General features: G+C 41.2%; 1 protein-coding gene across 5 annotated transcripts in view; it reads left to right on the forward strand.

Moving 5' to 3' along the window:
* Nucleotides 1–20,790, forward strand: part of TRAK1 (trafficking kinesin protein 1) — a 119,697-nt gene that overhangs the window by 29,189 nt on the left and 69,718 nt on the right. The window contains exon 1 of one of the 5 annotated variants that reach the window (XM_019508906.1): nucleotides 14,707–14,912. The exons of the other annotated variants lie outside the window; for them this stretch is intronic. Coding sequence (XP_019364451.1) covers nucleotides 14,732–14,912 — 181 coding nt within the window. The 5' untranslated portion in view covers nucleotides 14,707–14,731. Of the gene's footprint in view, nucleotides 1–14,706; nucleotides 14,913–20,790 lie in introns of those variants that run through there. 5 annotated transcript variants of the gene reach the window in all.

The following is a 20,790-nucleotide window of genomic DNA, read 5'->3' on the forward strand; positions in this document are numbered from 1 at the left end:
AACAATTGAAGTACTTACTGTATGACTAGTAATACTGAAATTAATGTGTAAATATATTTGTTCTTTAAATGTTAAATTGAAATATATTTTGCGTGCATATGTGAATATACATTATAGATGCATAACAGCATCTTTTAACATGTATGTGTTTAATAATATGTGGTGGTTTACACTTCGAGTGTGTGTATTTGTACATATTTATTTCATAGCTGCATATGTAGAAGAGGTTTTATATAAAAGAATATGCTTATTTTCACAAGATCTATGATGCTATTAGAGCTATAATACTGTAGGCAGGCTCCCTAGATGATTTTGTGAGCTTTTTGCCATTCGCTTGGGTGGTGGTTTCTTTATCACAATGCTGAAATGTTCTCATTGCACTCGTGATAGAGGGCACATGATGAGGGAGGAAGAATGCCCCAAATTGCTCCACCCTGTTTAGTGGGAGATTCAAACTCTTTTGCCCTTGGCATCCAACTGAACCCTGAAGGAAGATGCAGTGTTCAGAAAAAGATTGCCATGTCAGGCTCTCTTTCTGTGTAGGAATATTTCTATAAGCCAGAAGAACCCAAGATCGTAAGTGGGACTGAGGACAAAAATTAGTGGCAGGAGGCTGGGAGGGGTACAAGAATTGTGTTGGGCACCAAAATATTTCATAGTGATTTTGCATTTTGTCGAATGAACAATAAAGAGTTTATATATCAAAACCTTGAGCTGGTGATTCAAGGATTTTTAAAATCGGCATCAAAAGAGCTATGTACACGTGCTTTTATTCGTATCTTTGGGCTGTTTTCTAGACACTGTGAACTTGAACGATTTCTGTTTTTAAAATGAATAATTCTGTGTATGTATCCAGAGGTATGCAGCATATCCTCCTACATATTTGAGATGTATGATCAACATTTAGTTGTACTGAATCCAGTTATTTTTATCTTCTAGATTTAACCTTAGCAAGTGCTGCAGCATCTGATATCATCAGAATGGTATAGATAGGTCTAGTTTAGACAAATGCTGCTTCTCCTTGTGTCCTTGTCATAAATTAGATGTTTTCCCATAATTGTGCGTAAGTGATGGCTCTTTCCATTGCTGCAGTGAGATCTTCCTTCATACAGGTTTCACCAAGGAGTTGGCAAATGAGTATGTGCTCTGTAGTCTACACTTCACTACACTTGCATATATTCGTGTCATTAGAGTAGCCTCATTTGATCATGTGTAATCTTCCAGTTTGCATGTGCTGGTAATTCATGCATCTCCAAGTTCACCAAACAAGATCCGCCACTCTTAGAAGGTCCTTCTGGAGTTCCAGCTCCATTTCAGAGCATCTGATTGTAAGTAATTTTTCCTTCCTTAACCTCAATCACGTTCCCTGTCAGCTGTCATCTCCAATGGTGCAGCACTGGTCACACAGCTTTTTCTCATTTTAAGCCATTAAGTTACTTCTGTGTAACCGTACATCAGCCTTGGATCTTCCATCTGCTGACATCATCTTGCTTTTTGGCTCGCTACCTTTCTTCTGATACAGTGGTGATGCATAGGGGGTACATGCAGGTGCCCCATACGAAAAGGGCAGTTGCTGCTCGCCACCCCCTGTGGGTGGTTGCTGCTCATCACCCCTGCCTCCAACAACATCTGTGGGTGGTCAGTGATCCCGCTAGTGCCACCATGCTCCCCCAGTTGCCGGGGGCCCGTGTCGCTCATGTTCAGATATCAGGTGATTCAGTGTCAGCCAGTAAGTACAAGCTATCTTTTAGTGTTGGCTTTAGACAACCTGTTATTTCATGACAGCTGTTGTTTAGAACTGGGTCTAGTTTCTTGGCATGGACTGATCATTCCCATGCTGGAAGTGCTTAGTTTGCAGTAGAGTAACAGAAGGCAATAGCATGAGTTTATAATGTAGCTGGGTTTGCTTGACCAACTTTCAAAGTATGCTATTGTGGGTGTTGACTTTGCCTTTTGTTGTTTTAAGTTTTCTTACGTCTTCCCTTTAAGCATTAGGAAGCTTAAGAATCAGAACAGTTGCACTGTTGTTTACAGATGATAGTTCACTTCTGCAGTGAATACCAAGGGGGACCTTGTTTTATTTTGGGAACCAGAAAGGCTAAATTTGTTCCACTATTCTTTTATTGTTAATGTCAACCAGGTCAAAGTGTAGGTGTATGCGGTGATGTGGTATGTATGACTACCAGAACCGAGACCTACTTAAATAAATGAAACGTTTAACTATTTTATAGTGGGTGACTTCTAGGGCACAAATTTGGTTACCAAACAGTATAACTTTCCTCTTTTTTAATAGGCACTTCTTTTTTTGCCAAAGATGCACCTCTGTACTGAGAAAAACATAGACTTTTTAGACTGATCCTATAAAGAGCACTGCAAAGGCCGGTTCTGACCCTGCTTTCACTGGGGACCCAGGCCTCTACCTACCCATTCTTCTTTTAGAAACAGGACTTTAATTTGAAAAATAAGCAGGTATTTGCTGAATGCATTTGCAAAAATCTAGGGGCAGCATTCCCAGAAGGAAGGGCAAGCTCAGCTTTTCTCTTGGGGTGCTCAAAGGTGCAGTCTGCCTCTTACATGGAGTATGTATCCTTCTGACTGGAAACAGTAGTTAAGGTGTGCAGAGGGAAGTCCTGTCAGTTCTGCCTTAGTCCCTAGGTTAGTGGTGAAATAATAGCTTTTAACAGGTTCCTTGCATGTTTTACTTGTTCCTTTGCTCCTCCCACCTGTAGTCATGGGGGAGTGAAGGGTGGAGTGTATCTTCAGGATTCTATAGAAGTATATACATTGGGGTTACGGTTTGGCTATTTTTTTTCTTATTTTGGGGGGGGAGAGGAAAAGTATCTCTGGAGGTAATTGGACATGTGATAAAAAGGCTTACTACTTTTTTGTTAACTTCTTTCATTGAAGGGATAAAAATTAAAGGGCTAATCCAAAGTCTTGATTATAATTAGGCTTGGCAAAATTGGGTTTTCATTTTTTTAAATAATTTTGACAGTTAAAATCAATATTTATTTTTAACCATTTATTTAAGATTTTTATCTCTTAGATTTTCAGGGCTGTGCAAAATTAGGGGCTTGGGGCCACATGCATGCATATGTACACACACACGTACACACGTACACACACACACGTACACACACACAGGTGCTTCCTCCTCCAGCCCAGCACACAGCAGTTATGGGGGTAGTTGCTGGGCTGTCAGCCCACCACCTGGCCCCCATGCACTGCACTGCCAGGCTCAGTGCCCACTTTCATTTGTCCTGCAATATTCACTGCCCCATGTGCTACCTCGTTTCTTTTATTTAAAACTAGACATTAAATTATTGTTATTTAGATATTCTCTCGTACTTTAGAATTATAGGCATGGATCTTTTATCCACTTTAAAAGGGAAAGGTGTGCCATTCAACCATGTGCTTCATCTGTTATGATGTAATGTACATCTGAATAATCCTGTAGCAATATGGTAGTTACCATATTTTTTACATTTGCCCAAATACCCACTGCTGAAAATTGCAGTGCGTATTATCTGTAAGAAATATGGTAAGAACAGTTCCTGCTACTGAGGGCAAAAGTGAAAGTAAAATCTCAGGGAGAAAAGAGCAGTAAGCAAGCTTTTTTTTCCAGATACTGAAATCAGGGTCTTATCATATGTTATACTTAGCACATGTTAACTGCACTTAAAACTAGCATTCAAGCAGTAAGACATGTGCTAAGAGCCATAGTAGCATAGCAAAGCTAGGACTTTTCCGGAGCATCTCCAGATATTTGATACCTGTTTGTTGGACCCAGCCCCGGCACCACATAGTGCCAATTTTAAGACACTGAAGCAGTGGGAGGGTTGGGACTGACAAATAGCTACTTGTTGGTTACAAGCCCTGTAATACACTGCAGTGCACTGGAGTCTTCAACTGATCCTGCGCTCAGCAAGTTATATTTAGATCATAGTAAACATTAGTGTGCAACTGCTCATAAAACTTTCTAATTCATTGTAATGCTTACTACGATCCACATAAAATGTCATGGAGTTAAGAGAATTAGGGCTGGAAGGGACCTTGTGGTCATTTAAACCAGTGCCCTGCCTGAGGTAGGATCATCCCTACCAAACCATCCTATACAAATCCATTGTCTAACCTCTTGGAAAAAAACTATCAACCCTAATATGGCACAAGATATAACACCCTAACTGGCCACAGGTAAAGCAGAGAGACTGCAGTGACCAAAATCCTGCTGCTGTAAAGGCGGTTAATATACACTCAGAAGATCCCAGGAAGAGGGACCTGTGTCCCCTGCTACAGGAGAAGGCAAAAACCGCTACAGTCCATACCCATCTGACCATGAGGTAAAATTCCCTCCTGACCCCAGATATGGCTATTGGTGTAACCCTGAGCAGAAGGGCAAGACCCTTGAGCTAGGAACCCCTGGGTTGAAGTCCCAGGAGGAACACTAGCACACGCCAGTCAAAATTCCCAACCTTGGCTGTAGCTAAGACTTATTGCCTTTGAGGAAGACTTAACAAAACCCTGATACATGTAGCATTGGGGAGTGTGGGGGAGCATGCATTCCCTCTTGGACCCATGTGGCAATGAGCAAAGCTCAGAAACATGGGAAATATCCATAGTAGAGCATACTCTTAGCTATATCAAAATTGTCCCTAACCGATGGTTGCCGAACTTCCTCTTCAGTACCTCCAGTGATGGAGACCACAACTTCCCGAAGCAGTCTGCTTCACTGCCTCACTGTTCTGACAGTGAAGAAGATTTTCCTGATATCCAATCTAAACCTGTTTTCTGTAACTTCAAGTCATTGGCCCATGTCCTCTACTCCACAGCAAGAGAGAAGAGGTGTTTCCTTCCTCTTCATGGCAGCCCTTCAGGTATTTGAAGATTGCTATCATGTCCCTGCTTAAACACCTTTTCTGCAACCTGAACGTGTCTAGCTCCTTCAGACTCTCCTCATATGACTTGCTTTCTGAGCCCCTTTATTATTTTTTGTCAACCACCTCTGGACCCTCTCTAACTTCTCCATGTCCTTTTTAAAATATGGAGCCCAAACCTGCATGCAGTACTCTAGATGAAGCTTAACCAGTGCCAAGTAGAGAGGCATTATCATCTCCTGTGCCTTGCACCTAATGCTTCTGTTGATGCAGCTTAAAACTTCCTATAGAGTCTGTGATCTGCCAAGACTCCCAGATCCTTCTTCATAGTGCTGCTATACAGCCAGGTGTCATCCATTTTGTATTTGTATTTATGATTATTCTTCCCAAGGTGTCCTAAATGCAATATGTGATAAGGCTCTTAGTTGTTTACTACAAGGAAAGATATTTTTTTTCTTCATTCCGTCTTTCAAAAAATAAAGTGTGTATCATATTCTGGTGTGTGTTCTATGCAAGAAAATACAGTAAATCTCTCTACCTTTTCACTTTGAATGAAATGGGGTTAAAGTTCCAATGGCTTTGCTCACTCGTGTTACTATGAAAGCATGCAGACATACATTTACATCATAACTACTTATATTGGTGTCATTTGGTATTGATACAGTTGTTGCGTCTGTACTTTGCGGCTAAGAACAGACATTCAAGAAGCACTAAAATGAATTAATTCAGTCTTTGCAGGTTAGTTTAAGCTGCATAGATTGAACTGATAAGCAGGTGAACAGACATTTCATTTTGATTCCGGAAATGCAACCACATGCCTGCAGTAGCTCAGGCCAGAGGCCAGGGGGGGCGGCAGAGCTTGGGCCAAGGCTAGCCTGTCCACTCTGTGAGGGAGGTTTGCAGGGGAGGTGTTCAGTAAGTTGATTTTAATTTAAATCAGTTAAGTCTGATACTACATCCATGGAGGTTTATCTTAAGCTGGTTTCGGCCATTTTGAATGTAGTTTATGTGCACTAAACTTCTGTTGTTACAGATTTGAATCTGTTTCCAATCACTTTTACCAGTTTGTGTAATTTCTGTCCCTAGCCCAGATGTTTATTTGTGGTAACTGGAATAATATCTTAAGTTTGGCATTAAACAAATAAATGTACAAGTTTTATTTTTAAAAATGTTAGCATGGTATTGGCGAAAGGAAGAAGTAGATGATTGTGTCTGAGTAGGAAAATCATTTCGTGATTTCTAAAATAAAAACAAAAAAGGCATCTAGCTGGAGGAACCTTAATTCTGACTTTTATAACAAAAAACATAAAGATTTGGAAAAGTCTTGTACTTTCCTCCTGCCCCTGATTATGTTCCCTTATAAAAATGTTGTGAAGCTAGAAGGTAAAATGTATATGCATCAAAATATCCTTGTGACCTCCTTCCAGACTTCCTCTCAGTACCTACTCGCTCCACTCTTTCTCTCTACAGTGTGGAATGTCTCCAGCGGAAATTCAGTCTGACTTTCTCCATTTCAAATTTTGTTCATTTTTAAACTAAATTTACTCCACTCTTCTGACATAACCAATTCCACACCTGCAGTCCCAGTTACCTTTTTTTGCTACCTTTGAATCCTCAAACCTCCCTCTTTTTGCCTCCACTTCTCAGTGCACATAAACTCTCAGATTTTCTTCCAAAAGACAAAAATGCAGTGACATGGCATGTACTTTCTTTCTCTTCCTACAGTGTGCTCTCCTTCTCCATCACAGAAGCAGCAATTTCTCATTTGTTTTCTGCCATTTGCCTCAGTAATGCCATCCCATCCACTGCTCTAACACCTACTCTCGCCTGTTTCATTGCCCTTCTCTTTAATCTCTCCTGTTCTGACTCTTTCTCTTTGCAGTAAGAAGTGTGCTATATTTTTCCCCATCTTAATTTTTTTAATGTACCCTTTGCCCCACTAATGTCCTCAGTGCCCTTTTCCTTGCCATCTCTATATTGAATTGAACATGCTGTGTTTGCATTCACTGTTTGGAGTTCTCCTTCTGTTCCAACGTAGACCATCTTTTCAGCTCTTTCCCTTCTATACCACTGAAACATCTCCCTTGCCAGTGTCTGTGAGCACTTCCTAAACAAACTTCAGTAACAAGGACTCCATCTTCATCTTCCTTACCTTGTCAGCCACCTTTGCAATAGATGAGGCTCCTCTTCTGGAAATCTGGGTCTCCCTTGGTTCAGTGACTCCATTGTCCCATGGTTTTCACCCTGCCTCTTTGTTTTTTTCCCTTAAGATATTCTGTAGAGCTCTGTCCTTTGTCCCTGTATTCTTTATCTCCATGCTGGCAGCATACAGATCTGCCTCTCCAGTTGGTACCCATCTCTAGCCAATCTAAGTCTGACATATTAGGCAGCCCTTCTTGTCCACTCATACAGCGAAATCCCACATATATTCTCATCTTGTTTGCTCATTTGTTGCAACAACCTTTTTCCTAGTCCAGATACACTTTTCATTGAGTAATTAGTGGAAAATAAAGATAGTCCTTTTAGAGGTTTTGAAAAAGGGAAATGGTTTTTGTATGTGCAGCTGCTGTTGTAAAATTTGTTTGTGTCTGGAGAAATCCTTTGTACACAGCATGGCATAGTTATCATTATAGTCCTTTGAAGTCATGCATGTACGCAAATCTAGATCTTGCTGATAAAAAGTAGGTAGCAAGGTCTTGCATGCATTTGGAATTATTCGGAAGTAGTGAGTCAGGCTATGAATGTTAGCATTCCTTCCAACCACACCTATTCAAAGCTGCTGGCTTCTCCCCCACCTTTTTTATTTGCACAGTTTGTGAAAGCCCCTTTGTGTGTGTGGTTTAGTTTTCTTTTTTCTAGAGCAGCCTTACACATGGCTATGTGACCAGAAGGCTTAATTTATCGTGGCTCGCTTAGCAACTTTCCTAGCTGAGTTTCACTGTCTCTGGCACCTGGTTCAGAGAAGCAGTCCATTTGCTGACTGGGTTGAGTGAACATGATTAGATTAAATCTGCCAAATGTGTTTTTACAGCGCTAGTCAGTGAAGGGAAAGACTAATATTGTATTCTTATTTTCCTTGACATTCCAGCCAGCATCTGTATTAGAAACCTCTTTCTTGAGTATTGCCTGATGCATATGTGTCTTTGGATACCCATACATCTTTTATAAACCCAGTAGTTGACCCTTAGGTCAGCAAGCCAGCTTACATGCATCAGTGAGTAGAACTTGATTCTCTTCACATCTGCTTCCTTCCCATTTTCCATGTATCTACACATCTCTAATTTTTAACAGTGTAAGTATCCTAAATCTATTAATGAAAGCGAGGTAAGCCACAGTTTATTTTCCCCCTCCAGCTATTATGAATTTACAGCTTCATGATTATGTTCTGCTTCAAAAACACTATTCAAGCAGGGCACAGGTGCTATTTTAGTGGTTGTTAGTGCTTTCACGCAAGATCTCTTGCTGTATTGTGACTTAATGTAATTAATTGGCTAAGTACAAATGGTCAACAAGCCCAAGGCTGAATCAGTTCATTCTCTGCAGGTTACTCTAAACTGCAGAGATTGAGTCAATTTGTAAATGAATAGACATTCACTTTTGATTCAGGAAGTGCAGACACATGCCTTCAGTGGCTCAAGCTTAGAAGCCAGGGGGTGCTAGAACACACCTCTCAGCTCTGAGGCTTCCCTCCCCTCCCTGCTCAAGTCGAGAGGGAGTGGCCAAGCCCTGGCCCAGAGCTAGCTGTAGGGTCTGCCTTGGTAGAGGGGGCAGCAGTGCCTGCCAGGCTGAGGAGTGGGTGGGTGGGGGAAAGGAAGTGGCATTGAATTCATAAAAGCTTGAACAAGAATAGCCCTTTCTCAGAAGTGAGCATGTTTTGAACAGAAGGGAACAACCCTGCAAAGTCCTGCTGAATGTGGTCATGGACTACAAAACCTAGAGGCACCTGGAAGTAGGAAAAAAGTGATGAGCAATCCTGCAGAGTCCTGCTGCTGTGGTTTTGGACTGCAAATCCCAGAGACCTCAGTGGCAGCAGGAAGAGGAAGTGAACACGCAGCCTATGCTGGGGGACTCTGATTTAACTTGAACCAGTAAGGGGTCTGGGACAGAAGTTTCATAAACTGGTTTGACCTAAATCAGTTAAGTCTGATGCTACATTCAGTAAAGTTTATCTTAAACTAGTTTCAGCCATTTTGAAACTGGTGTATGTGCACTGAGCTGCAAGGAATGCCTGCATAGGTATAATCCCCTACTTCTCCTCCCTCACTGCTGAGGCGTGATTTGCCTACCCCCGTCTGTCCCACAGTCTCAGATTCAGCCTCAGCTGATCACACTTGTCATTAAAAGCTGTGATATGCTGGTTATGCTCTAGTAGGATAACTACTTTAGTAACTGGTTTACTAGAAGTGCCAGATCTGTTCTGAATGGGCTCCTGAAAATCTTGCAAACTTTCATTTAAGGTATTCAAAGTGGGCCACCTTGTAAGCCTACTGAGTTTGAAGGGTAGAGTGTTTACTGTTTACAACCAGATTCCATTATGCACCTGTTTTACTGAACAAAGGCCAAAGTAAATAATTAAATTGTTATGATGAGCTATGAGGTACAGTTTCTCAGAAGAATATTTCACATAGTCATGGAATGATTGTATTTGGAACTGATCCTGACAGGACTCCCAAGTGAATTGCTTGCACTTGTGAATGGATGGATCTGGGTGAAAGGAAATGTTGAATGTATGAAGTTTCATAATAGTTAGGTGTTATCTGTAAAGTCTCAGCTTCTAAAGGGAAGTGACGTTTCCTCATATTTGTGGGGAAAAGATTAAGGTGCACTTTTTTCATATTTTTAAAGTTATAGTCAGAAGGCAAATAAATCAATCCTGAACTTATTTGGTCAAAAATCATTTAGAAAAATTTTCCCAGTTGATTTGAGGAGGGTCTTGGCCATAATTTTATTGATGTGGGTCATTCATACCAGTACACACAGTAATAAGGTTTGTAGAAATAGAAGTTAAATAGGTAAATGGATATAATAGGAATCATCCCTTCAGCCAAAAATCTTATGCTTTTTTCCTTCTTTTTAATCAACTTTAAAAATTCCCCCTCATGTATTTTTATAAAAACCTACAACACAGTAATATGTTATGCTTGTAGGTAAGTAGCGTATTTTCATCCATGACCTTCTCTCTGGTGAGACATTTATCCATTATGAGGAACTATTCATCAAATGCTTTTATTGCTGAAATGCTTATGAATTTTCTGTAATTAAACTCTTAAATGATGGATTTAAAAAAAATATCTGATAGTGTAAAAAAATTCAAGTTCATAGAATTAAAGCAAAATAGGCCTGAAACAGACCTCAGAAGGGCATATCATCCACTGCTCTGTCTAAGGTAGGATCATTCCTTCTAAAACATCCCAGACAATGGTTATGCCTTATGTTCAAAGACTTACAACGATGGAGATTCCACAACCTTCCTAAGTAGTTTGTCCCAGTGTTTAACTACCATCATAGTTAGAAAGTTCTTCCTAACATTCAGCCTCAACCTCTTGTTGGAATTATAAGCTGTTGCTTGTGTGTCCACAGTGGACACCTATAATAGTTGATTGCCATCTGCTTTATCAAAAACCTTTTCATATTTCAAGTCTGTTTATCAAATCCCTCCTCAGTCTTCTCCAGACTAAATAGTCTCAGTTCTTCCAGGCTGTCCAAGTAAGTCATCCTTTCTACACCTTTTAATCATTTTTTGTTGCATTTCTGTGGACTCTTTCCAATTGATCTGTGTCTGTATTGAAGTGCAGTGCTCCAAAATAGACCCAGTATTCCAGGTGAAACCTTTCCATTATTGAATAGTGGAAGAATTGCTTTCTCTGAGTTGCAGGTGACACTCCTATGAATACAACCCATTATGCATAGTTTCTGCAAAAATAGCACACTAACTCATAATCCGCTCACAGTCAACCAGAACCCTGAGGTCTTTTTCTGTAGTAATGCAGCCCAGACAGGCACTCCCCAATTTATAATTGTTCATTTGATTTTTCCATCCTGAGCGCATAGCTTTGTACTTATCCTTACCAACTTTCATTTGATTAATTTCAGACTGTTTCCAATTTATCAAGGTCATTTTGAATCCTCATCCTATCCTGTCCTGTCCTAATTCTGTCCTAAGTATGCACTCGGTTCCATTTCAGAGTTGTTAAATAGGGTAACTGCTTAGCAGATATGAGGCTAGGGTAGATTTCTGAAGGATCCCACTCAATAACAGATTTGTAAACAAGGGAAAACCCCTCATCTTATCTGTCAATTCATAATACTTAATTATAAAATAGAGAGATGGAGGGAGCCATTTGGAACAATAATTGAACATTAAATTGGTTATGATTTAAGACTTTCAAATTAATTCAGGCGTTTGTCATTTAAAAATGTCATGTTTTCCCAGACGTAACTGAAGTTAAGTTGAGAGTACCTGAAACATTTAGTGGTCAAGCTGTATACAGTAGTAAACTAATTATAATAATAATAAAAAAAATTTTCATGAAAAATTGCTATTCTGTACAAGGCAAATGACTGGATTAATATTGTGTTTAGGTGGCTTCAGAAGAGGAGTGTTAATTGGGGATTTTTTTTAACTTCTATTGTTTGTTTTGGTATTAAAAATATTTACATTGAACATCTGAATATAATATTAAGACTGAGGGTCAGGCCTCAGAGTTATTTCTTTAATGAATTGATATTAAGACTGATGTTACTTTTGTTAATAACCATTTGGTATCTTTTTTTTTCTTTTATAAGCTTTTTAAATACATACCAGGTTTCTTAACAGTTTGCTGTCTCCTTTGTAATATCCAAATCACAGAATCATAAAAAATTAGCGTTGGCAGGGACCTCTGGAGGTCATCTAGTCCAATCCCCTGCTCAAAGCAGAACCATCTCAAACTATCTCATCTCAGCCAAGGCTTTGTCTGCTTGGGTCTTAAGAATCTCTGTGGATGAAGATTCTACAACCTCACCATGTTGCCTGTTCCAGTGCTTTACTAGTCTCCTAGTGAGCGTTTTTCCCTTATATCTAACCTAAACTTTCCTTGATGCAACTTGAGACTATTGCTCTTTGTTCTGTTATCTGCCCCAATAGAGAACAGTCTAGCTCTGTCCTCTTTCGAACCACCCTTCAGGTAGTTGAAAGTTACTATTATATCCCCCCTCAGTCTTCTCTTCTTTAAACAGAGACTAAATAAGCCTAGTTCCCTGAGCCTCTCCTCATAAGTCGTGTTCCCCCTCACCATTTTTGTTGCCCTCTGCTGGACTCTCCCCAATTTGTCCACATCCTTTCTATAGTGGGGGAGCCCATAACTGGACACAGTACTCCAGATGTGGCTTCACCAGTCCAAAATAGAATGGAAGAATCATTCTAATCTGTCTGCTGGCAGCGATCCTACAAATGCATCCCAGTATGCCATAAGCCTTCTTCACAACTAGGGCACACCATTGGCTCATACGCAACAAGGGCATGAATGTTGGGAATGGTACTGCGACAGGTGCAAAACAATTCTGGTTAGTGTTTTGTTCGTTATCTATTACAGGGTTGCCCTGCCCCCAACCCATGGAGCACATCCAGCCCCCGGTACCATGTAATTTGGCCTGCAGGGTACCCTATGGATCCATGAGCCGTGGCCCTGCATGCTAAATTAGGTGCACACGGTAGCATGGGGCCTGATGTGCAGGGGTTGCACAGGGTCCCTAGATCCCAATCCCAGGTGGGTGAGGGCACCATGGGGACCTGGGGCCCAGTTTGGCCCTTGGACCAGCTCTGTGCCATTCATCTGGTCCACAGAGTCAAAACCATGAGCACCATTAACCTATAATAGTTAAGACCAGAACCATTGATAGCTCAGGCTTAAGTTCCCTGTCTGTAAAAACTACCTTTGAAATCAGTAGATGACTGCTGCTCAAGCAAAGACATAAATCCAATTTATGTGGGAGAGATCCTGAATGCCTACTTCCGTGTTATATTAAGGAATTAGATTTGCCATCTAGACAGAAACGAATCTGGAGAAAAAATAAATTATAATGTTCAGTTACCAGGAGATTAAGCAGAGGAGCACAATTAAACGCTAAAGTTTGTCAAAATGAAATAAATATATCTAACACATACTGAACAGATATTTTCCAGTGTTGAGAATTCAATATAATCAGTACATGAAGTGGGACGAACACTTATCACAGAACTTAGGATGGCAGATGAAAACTATTTATCCATCACAGTCACTCTCTGCCATTGTATAGTTCTTCTCTTAAATGAGAAATTTGTAAAAACTTCCATCAGCTTACCTGGTAAATGGTTTAAAGAATGGAATTAGGCAGCCTAATAATTAGTAATATTAGGAAAAATCATTTTCTAACTTCTATGTTAACTTTTTTTCCCTTTCACCTAGGTTTCATCCTATTTGTAATAGGTATATTTTGCACCACCTTAAACAATTTCTCACTGTCTCAAGTGTCTCTCTTCGAATACATTCCTAATTACTTTTTTATGGACCCACCCTATTGTGCTTACTCAAACCAGGATCTGTTAATGTCTGGTTTCTGCCCTTCTTACTCCATTTAATGCTATCAGTTACACCCTGGTTGAGGACAAAATTATTGTTGCTGCTCTGTGCTACAAGTCTGTCCTGTCCTTCAATCCAGAAACTGCTTTGCTGCTACAGTACAGTACCTTGGGCTGAGGGCAGTGTAATTTTTTTTTTTTTAAACAAATAAAGGGCATCTTTTTGACCTTGTGAAGAAGGGGAGGCAACCAAGTAATTTAAACACCACGTATAATGTTTTGTTTGCAGAGATTAAACTAAGTTAATCTGTATCTAGACTACATGTTTCATAAAGGTTTGCAAACACAAATGAGGTAGACCTGTTCACTCCTGCAGTCTTGTTTGTCATTGGAATTGAGAATGTGTGTGAATTTACTGTGGTCTTTTGAGCAATGCGCTGTGATGCTAACCAGGGTTTTTTGTATTTTAGTTTTCCAAGAATACAGTAGGGAAAGGTTATGTAGTAGGTTATGATTGGGGGCAGGGGGAATGAAACAACAACAAAAAACCAAAAATACCCATGAGAAGTTATGATGAAGATTTTGGATGTTCATCATATGGGGGGATTAAAGTTATGATTATGATTATATTATAATTGTATTATTATTGTTATTTCTGTGTTGCTCTTCTGTATGCTGAGACCAATTAAAAGCCAATTCTTTATTTATATAAATATTTTTAATGTGATTTTTTTTTTTTTTTTGCCTGACTGACGCTGCAGTAGTCATACCATGCAGTGGTTGCAGTTCTTAAGAGCTACGTATGTGAAATTTCATGAAAATCTTGTGAAATGTGTTACTTATAGCAGAAGGCAATAACTTACAAAGGTGATTTGCTGTTTAAAGTCCCCACCCTCAAACAGGTGTAGCAGTCCAAGTATCAGTCTCTACTTCCTTGTTGCTATGAAACTTGGAGGACGCTACCATTTAATTCTGAATACCAGGGGAGGAGAAGAGAGCTTTTTTTTTTTCTCAAAGTGAATTAATTTTTCTTAAAAGAAAAAAAAGCTTTCAGCATACTAAGCCTTGTTTATTCAAAATGTGCAAATTGAGCTGTTAAGTAAATATAACTATTTTAAAACCATATCAGGAGCAACGTAATATATTTTCAGAAATTATGATACAGATGCTCCTCCCCTCCATTTCTTCTGTATGTTACAAAGCTGTTGTGCTAATGACATGTACACAGATTATCACCTAGTACTTTTAGTTGAAGTATGCTGGCTGACAAGGATGGTACTTGCTCCGTAGGGACTTTACTTGGGTTATTATCTCTCCAATGGGATGGCTTGCCATCTCCTTGGGGACTGAGGCGTGGGACAATTTCTGCCTTGGGATAACTTTAGCAATGTCATTAAATGAATCAGTAAATGAAGAGGAGATCTTTGAATGTGACTGTAAGAATGAACGTGAGAGAGCACACAGGTTTAACTATGAAAACCTTGATATCTTGGAAGAAGGTACTTAAAATTTTAAAGAGACTAAATATTTAATGCTAACATTATATAACCTGATGTAGTTAAAGTAAGCTAAATAGTTTTTGTGGTTTTACATTTTGGGCTTTATTTGGTTTGATCAGCTCCTGAATATTGTAGAGAAACTGCGCTATTAGTCTGAGTAAGATAGTCTCCAATGTTGTATGCGGCTTTTTGGAAGTAAATATAGCCAACCTTTGTAGCCTAAGTCAGTAGTAATTAGTTAATAGTAAATGGACTTTGGAAAATTCTTTTTTCTTATCATCTTTCTCATGGAAATGCAAAGATATGCATCTGTGTGTAAGGTTATGGGGGTTTTCTGACATGGAGCAGAAGTTTTTCCATTTTAGTTAATTGCAGTGGGTTACTTTAATAGATTGAATGAAAGAACAAAGCTAGAACCTTCATACTTAATAAAGGACATGGACAAAAATACTTATAATGAACTCGGATCTCAAGAGTGTCCAATTTTAACATCAGACAAAGGTATCCCTCTCCCATTGCAGTTGGTGTTAATGCTGTCAGGTTGGATTTTTGGTATGGATTTCTCAGCCATTGTAAAGACAGTATATTGGGGCTGTGGAACAGAGGAGGAAGACAGTTAGTATCCCTTTAGCTGGAGTAATCACTTGAATGACAATTAAGTGTTTGTCTTGTGTGCCTGATACTGTAAGGTAAAATGTACAGTTGGTATCATCTTGCATGTCACAGATATTCCCTCTGAAGCAACAGGGGTGTTAAGGAATGCTGGTCCCTCGAAAAACTCTATCAAAACAAAATGTTGTCTAAAGACTGTGGAGGAAGTTAGGAGTGGAGAAGACTGAATTAGTAGATGTGGGAGGGGTTCTTAGGTAGAAGGCTGTTAATGTGGTTGGCCTCAAAGGTGGTCTAAAAAGCAGAGCATCCATGTCAAACTCTAGTTTATTTTAAAAGATTTTTAAAAATGGGGGGGGGGTTAGTGTTTGAATTTTTTTAAGTGTAAGTGTGCTTAATTTGTTGATTTTTCAAATGGGTGGTGGGTTCTTCTTGGGTTTTTTTGTTTTTGTTTTTTTAGAATAAAGTGTGTGCTGCTTGTGTTTTTAATAATGTTCTTCCTTACCTGACTTTCTCTGCTATGGGGCTGAAAGAGAAGCTTAAGATGTCCATTTGTGCCTGCATGTATTTCCTTCAAAAATTTTTTTTAAAAAGGTAAAAACAATTAGAAGCATGCACCTATGTAGTTACGGTATCTGACTCGTACAGTGGACCAAACTAAGCCCTCACCACTCCAGTATGATTGGGCCGTTCTGGGAGCTGTCTATCTTTTGTCCATATGGGGCATGATGTGAAGATATTATAGATATTTAAAAAAAATAAGAAAGAAAGAAAAAAAATCTGATCTAAGATTTGTAGTTGTCTATAGATATAAATACATTAAATAGTCACTGTATCTGTAGAGCATAAAAACAAATTCTTGTAAGAGTGCAGTGGTTGAGCAAGGAAGCAAGAGGAGAGCTGATGGAGACTTAAGCACAAAATACCATGATGAAAAGTACAAACATCCAAAATATTTCTTGTAAGCTAGAAAAAGGAGAATCAGACTGGTAGCATATAACGCCACAGGCATTTTGTTATCTTCTTTATTTCTAAAGAAATTTAGTAAGAAAAATGAGGGACAGGAAGAAGAGAATGGGTGTCCAACCAAAGAGTTTTTGTGATTTCTGTTGCACACCTGAGTGCATGAACACTTTGCCAATGCTTCTATTAGATGACAAGGATCATTTTGGCACTGTGAATGGTATAGCTCATGCGGCAGCCTCTAGATATGATCCATTGATTGACTGCTTTCTGGTGGTCTCTATAAAGACAAAAATATAAAAGGCAGTTTTCTGTGTTTTGTCTTATGTACTAAGCAATTTGTTGTGTGTACCTCTAAACCAGTGGTGCTCAACATTTTGGCACCACGAGCCAAATAAATGACATGGAGCTGGTCTGCAGTATAGACTGGCCCCACACACCTGGATCATGCCAACGTGGCCTCAGCTGGCTCCTACATACTGGGGTCAGGCCCCATGTTGGCCTCTTGTACTAGAATTGGGCCCCAGCTCTCTGGGCCACCCTGTTATGCCAGGATTGGACCTTGCATCTTCCCTGTGTTCCAGGGTCGGGCCCGTGCCTCCCTTGCCTGGCCCTGCACACTGGGATCAGGCCCTGGGATCCTGTGCCACCCTTGCTTAGGCCTGCATGCCAGGATCAGGCTCTCCACACCAAATTTAGCTCACAGAGCCACAGCCTGCAGGGCTCCCTACAGACCTGTAGACCAGAGTTGAGCACCCTTACTTTGCAAAGTGTGGGTATTGTAAAATAGTGGTCAATACGCTGACTTTGGTTTTATCAGGAAATGAGAAGGTTTCAGAATGCTGTAGTGATTTTGTGTGCTGATTGATGGAATTTTGTATAGTGATCACTGTGTTTAGAGACTGTTCCACTTTTAGAAAATTGATTCCTATCATAAAGGGAGTTTCTAAGCTTTATACTTGATACTGGGGTTGTCAGATCTGGCTGCAACTAAAAAGTCTTGGATCCTTCTTTTTAAAAGCAGAAACAAACTTCAAAACTCTTTTTTTTCAATACCACTTCTCTTCAAGAAAAGATTGATTTCTGAGTGCCAAGTATAGCCTAATATTTTGACAGAGGCATCTTAATATTACAACTGCATGCAGAAACCTCTATCATAATCCTGTCTGCATTCTATTATTCACTGAGCAAATAGATGTTACCATTTGGCTCAATTTTTTAAAATGATTGGTTACTTTTTGGTGCCACAGTGTTTTTAGGGCTTAATTCTAACTTCCAGAAAATGTTAAATACCTACTTACTAAACATTCAGCTTCCTTATGTTGTTTAAGACTGGATCCTAAGCATTCAGGCTGAGAGTATCTATGCTGGTTTTTGACAACAGTGGCTTCTGTTCCTGTCGCAAAGAGCTTGACTACCTAAGAAGGGAAGTGAAACATGAGACAGGGATTTAATGTACACTTGCAATTTAAATTCTTGAAAATGTAAGGAAGTCATCTGGAAATTATCTCATCTACACTGAAATCATTAATTTTTTGATTTCTTAAAGGTATTGCAGCACAGACAGTTCTTGATGAGAAACTGGAAGAAGCTTAGCAGCTTTTGAATACTTTTATAGAGGGCCTTGCATGAGGTCCAGTGTGGTCATGAGAGAAGTCTACTTGCACCATTGTGGTTTGACTTACTTTAAATGCCCTGAGGGGACCTACATTGTTCACGAGTAGGTCTGATACAAGAATCTCACTGATCTGTAGATCTGGATGAAAAGATCCTTTTAAGGTAACTGTCAAAACTGGTGATTTCCTAAATTGAACTCTGTTAAACAGTTTTCTGTTGCTAAGATCTTCAGAACGACAATGGAACCTTAAGCACCAAATGCAGGAAAACAAAAAACAAATTTAAGTGAAGTGGTACCATCTTTTGTTCTTACTTCTTAATCTAGGGTTGGCAAGATATGACCCGCAGGCTGGATTTGGCCTGCCAAGAGATTTTGATCAGCTTGGGGCACATCCCTCAGCCCAGGCAGCCTGGGCTGTGGCACGCATGGCTAGTCCTGCTGCCCTGGGTGGACATCTGAGCTGGGGCAGTGCAGGGGCTGAACTTGTTTCCTGGCAGCCCCCACAGTGGCAGTTCCTTCCAGCTTCCCCTGCCAGTCTCTGCTGCTGGACTAGCCCTGTTGCCAGAGCAGTGCAGCCCGTCCTTCCCACACCCACTGCTAGAGGTGCCGGATGGAGCGGGCGAGTGTGGTCTCTATGGAGATGAGCCCGAGCAGGGTGTGCTCATCTGGATGGATGGGATGGGATGGGGCCGCAGGCAGGCAGGGAGTGATGCCCAGGAGTGGGATGCCACTCCATGCCTGTCTGCAGCCTGATCCCATCCTCCTGGCAGTGGGTCCTGGCTGGTCTCTGGGAAGACCCCAGCATCACTGGGCAGTGACAGCACAGGGCCAAGTCCTGGGGCAGAGCCTCAATCAACTCCCTGCACATTCCTGCCTGCAGAACCACAGCCCATTGCAGGGACAGGCAGGGAGCAGACAGTGGCCCCAGTCCCACACTGTCACTGCCCTGCAATCCTGATCCCGACCCTGGCCCCACCCACCCTCTCCTGCTCTCAAATGCTGCTTCTCATCTGCCTGGGGCCCCATCCCTTCTGCATAGCCACTTAAGGAGTTTTGGTGAGCTGTTGTGGGTTGGTTGGGGGTGAGGAAGCTGACCTGGCCCACAACAGCTCATTCAAACTCACTAAAGTGGCTCTTGGGCCCAAACAATTGCCCTTTCCTGTGTTAATCCTATTCTTGTGCTGCCAAATTAGTTCAGGCTTCTGATCGTGACACTGATGGGAATAAGTAGGATGGGTTTTCTGGGTGTCTTTCTTTGTCAAGTTCTAGTACGCTAAATGTACCAAATGAAAACTCTTAAGAGTATACATCCTCTGTTTCAGAGAAACTCTTCAAAATGGCTACTATCACAAGCCTTGGCATATTCACTTTCCCTGCACTTATACTGTTTCCAAATTTTTTGTCCATTTCAGAAGAAGTAATGCATCAAATTAAAGCTGTGCTCTATTTGAGACTGTGGTATGAAGACCTAGATGGTCAAATACTCACCAAAAGAACTTGCTAGGAAACTCTTTTTTTTTTTAAATTGCAGATTGACATTTGTAGATTAATTTTCCTAGCTAAAGAAGAATACAGTTGTTTCTTAATATTAAAATTAATTTGCAATCTTTACAGTTAAACTAACAGCAGACAAGAATGTGACTTATATCTGTGTTAGTGTTTCTGGTAGAGTTCATTATTACTAGTGAAAAAAATAGCTATTGTATCCGTTTGCTGGCTGAGTACAAGGTGCCACTTTACTATGTTCCTTCTAATCTCTTCTTAGCATTTGCCTATGCTGTAAGTTGACAGTGGCTAGGCACTTGGTAAGTTGTGATCACAGTTTTTATACTTGATCATCATGGATCCAGGTTTTCCATTTCCCACAGAAAAATGGGAGGTGGGGGACCTGGAGTCCTTCTTTTACCCAAGAAAAATGTGGAGTTTCATTTTAATGGAGAAACACAGGGATTTTGCATTTTTGCAAAGAGCTGTCTGCAGGCTGGCAGAATTCCAGCCTGCAACGGGTTGGAGGGGGAGTGAAAGGGAAGTCAAGCAGGGGGCATCATGTGCATATACATGCACATGGCCACCAGGCAGCCTGGAGAGCAGCTCCCACAGGCAAGTCTGGTGGAGGGGAGGATTGAGGCCCCCCTAGGAAGACAGGGAGTGAGTTGGGGAGGACTGGGGCTGTGGGCAGGAATGTCTGGCCACAGGACCCCGGCAGGGAGTGGGACAGGGCCATGGGTGGTTCGTCTGACTTCCTGCCACTGTACTGACTCCCAGGGAGGTCGGGGGGAACCCATGCCCCCCAGATCTATATGTGGGTTGGGTGCAGGCTCGGGCTTCCTGCCCTGCTGCCCTCCTGTAGAGCCTCCACAGCCCAGCAGGTGGGACCTAGCACAACAGGACAGTGCGGGGCCAGGTGGGGAAGCTGCTTGCTGCTGTGGGCTCCACACTGCCCTGACGAGATGTTCCCAACCTGCCCCGCAGCAGTGAGGGTGGCAGTGTGGAGTTGTGTCCCTTGCTGCTGCGGGGCAGGCAGAGGGCTCATCAGGGCAGTGCAGAGCTTGTAGCAGCAAGGAGCTTCCCCACCCAGCCCCACACTGCCCTGCTGCACCGGGTCCCACCTGCTGGGCTGCAGAGGCTCCAAAGGAGGGCAGCAGGGTGGGGAGCCCAGAGCCCATGGCGGGAACCCCCCCCCCCCGC

The sequence above is a fragment of the Gavialis gangeticus genome, unplaced genomic scaffold, assembly GCF_001723915.1.
Source record: "Gavialis gangeticus isolate Ggan-Ray unplaced genomic scaffold, GavGan_comp1, whole genome shotgun sequence".
NCBI classification, from domain to species: Eukaryota; Metazoa; Chordata; order Crocodylia; family Gavialidae; genus Gavialis; species Gavialis gangeticus.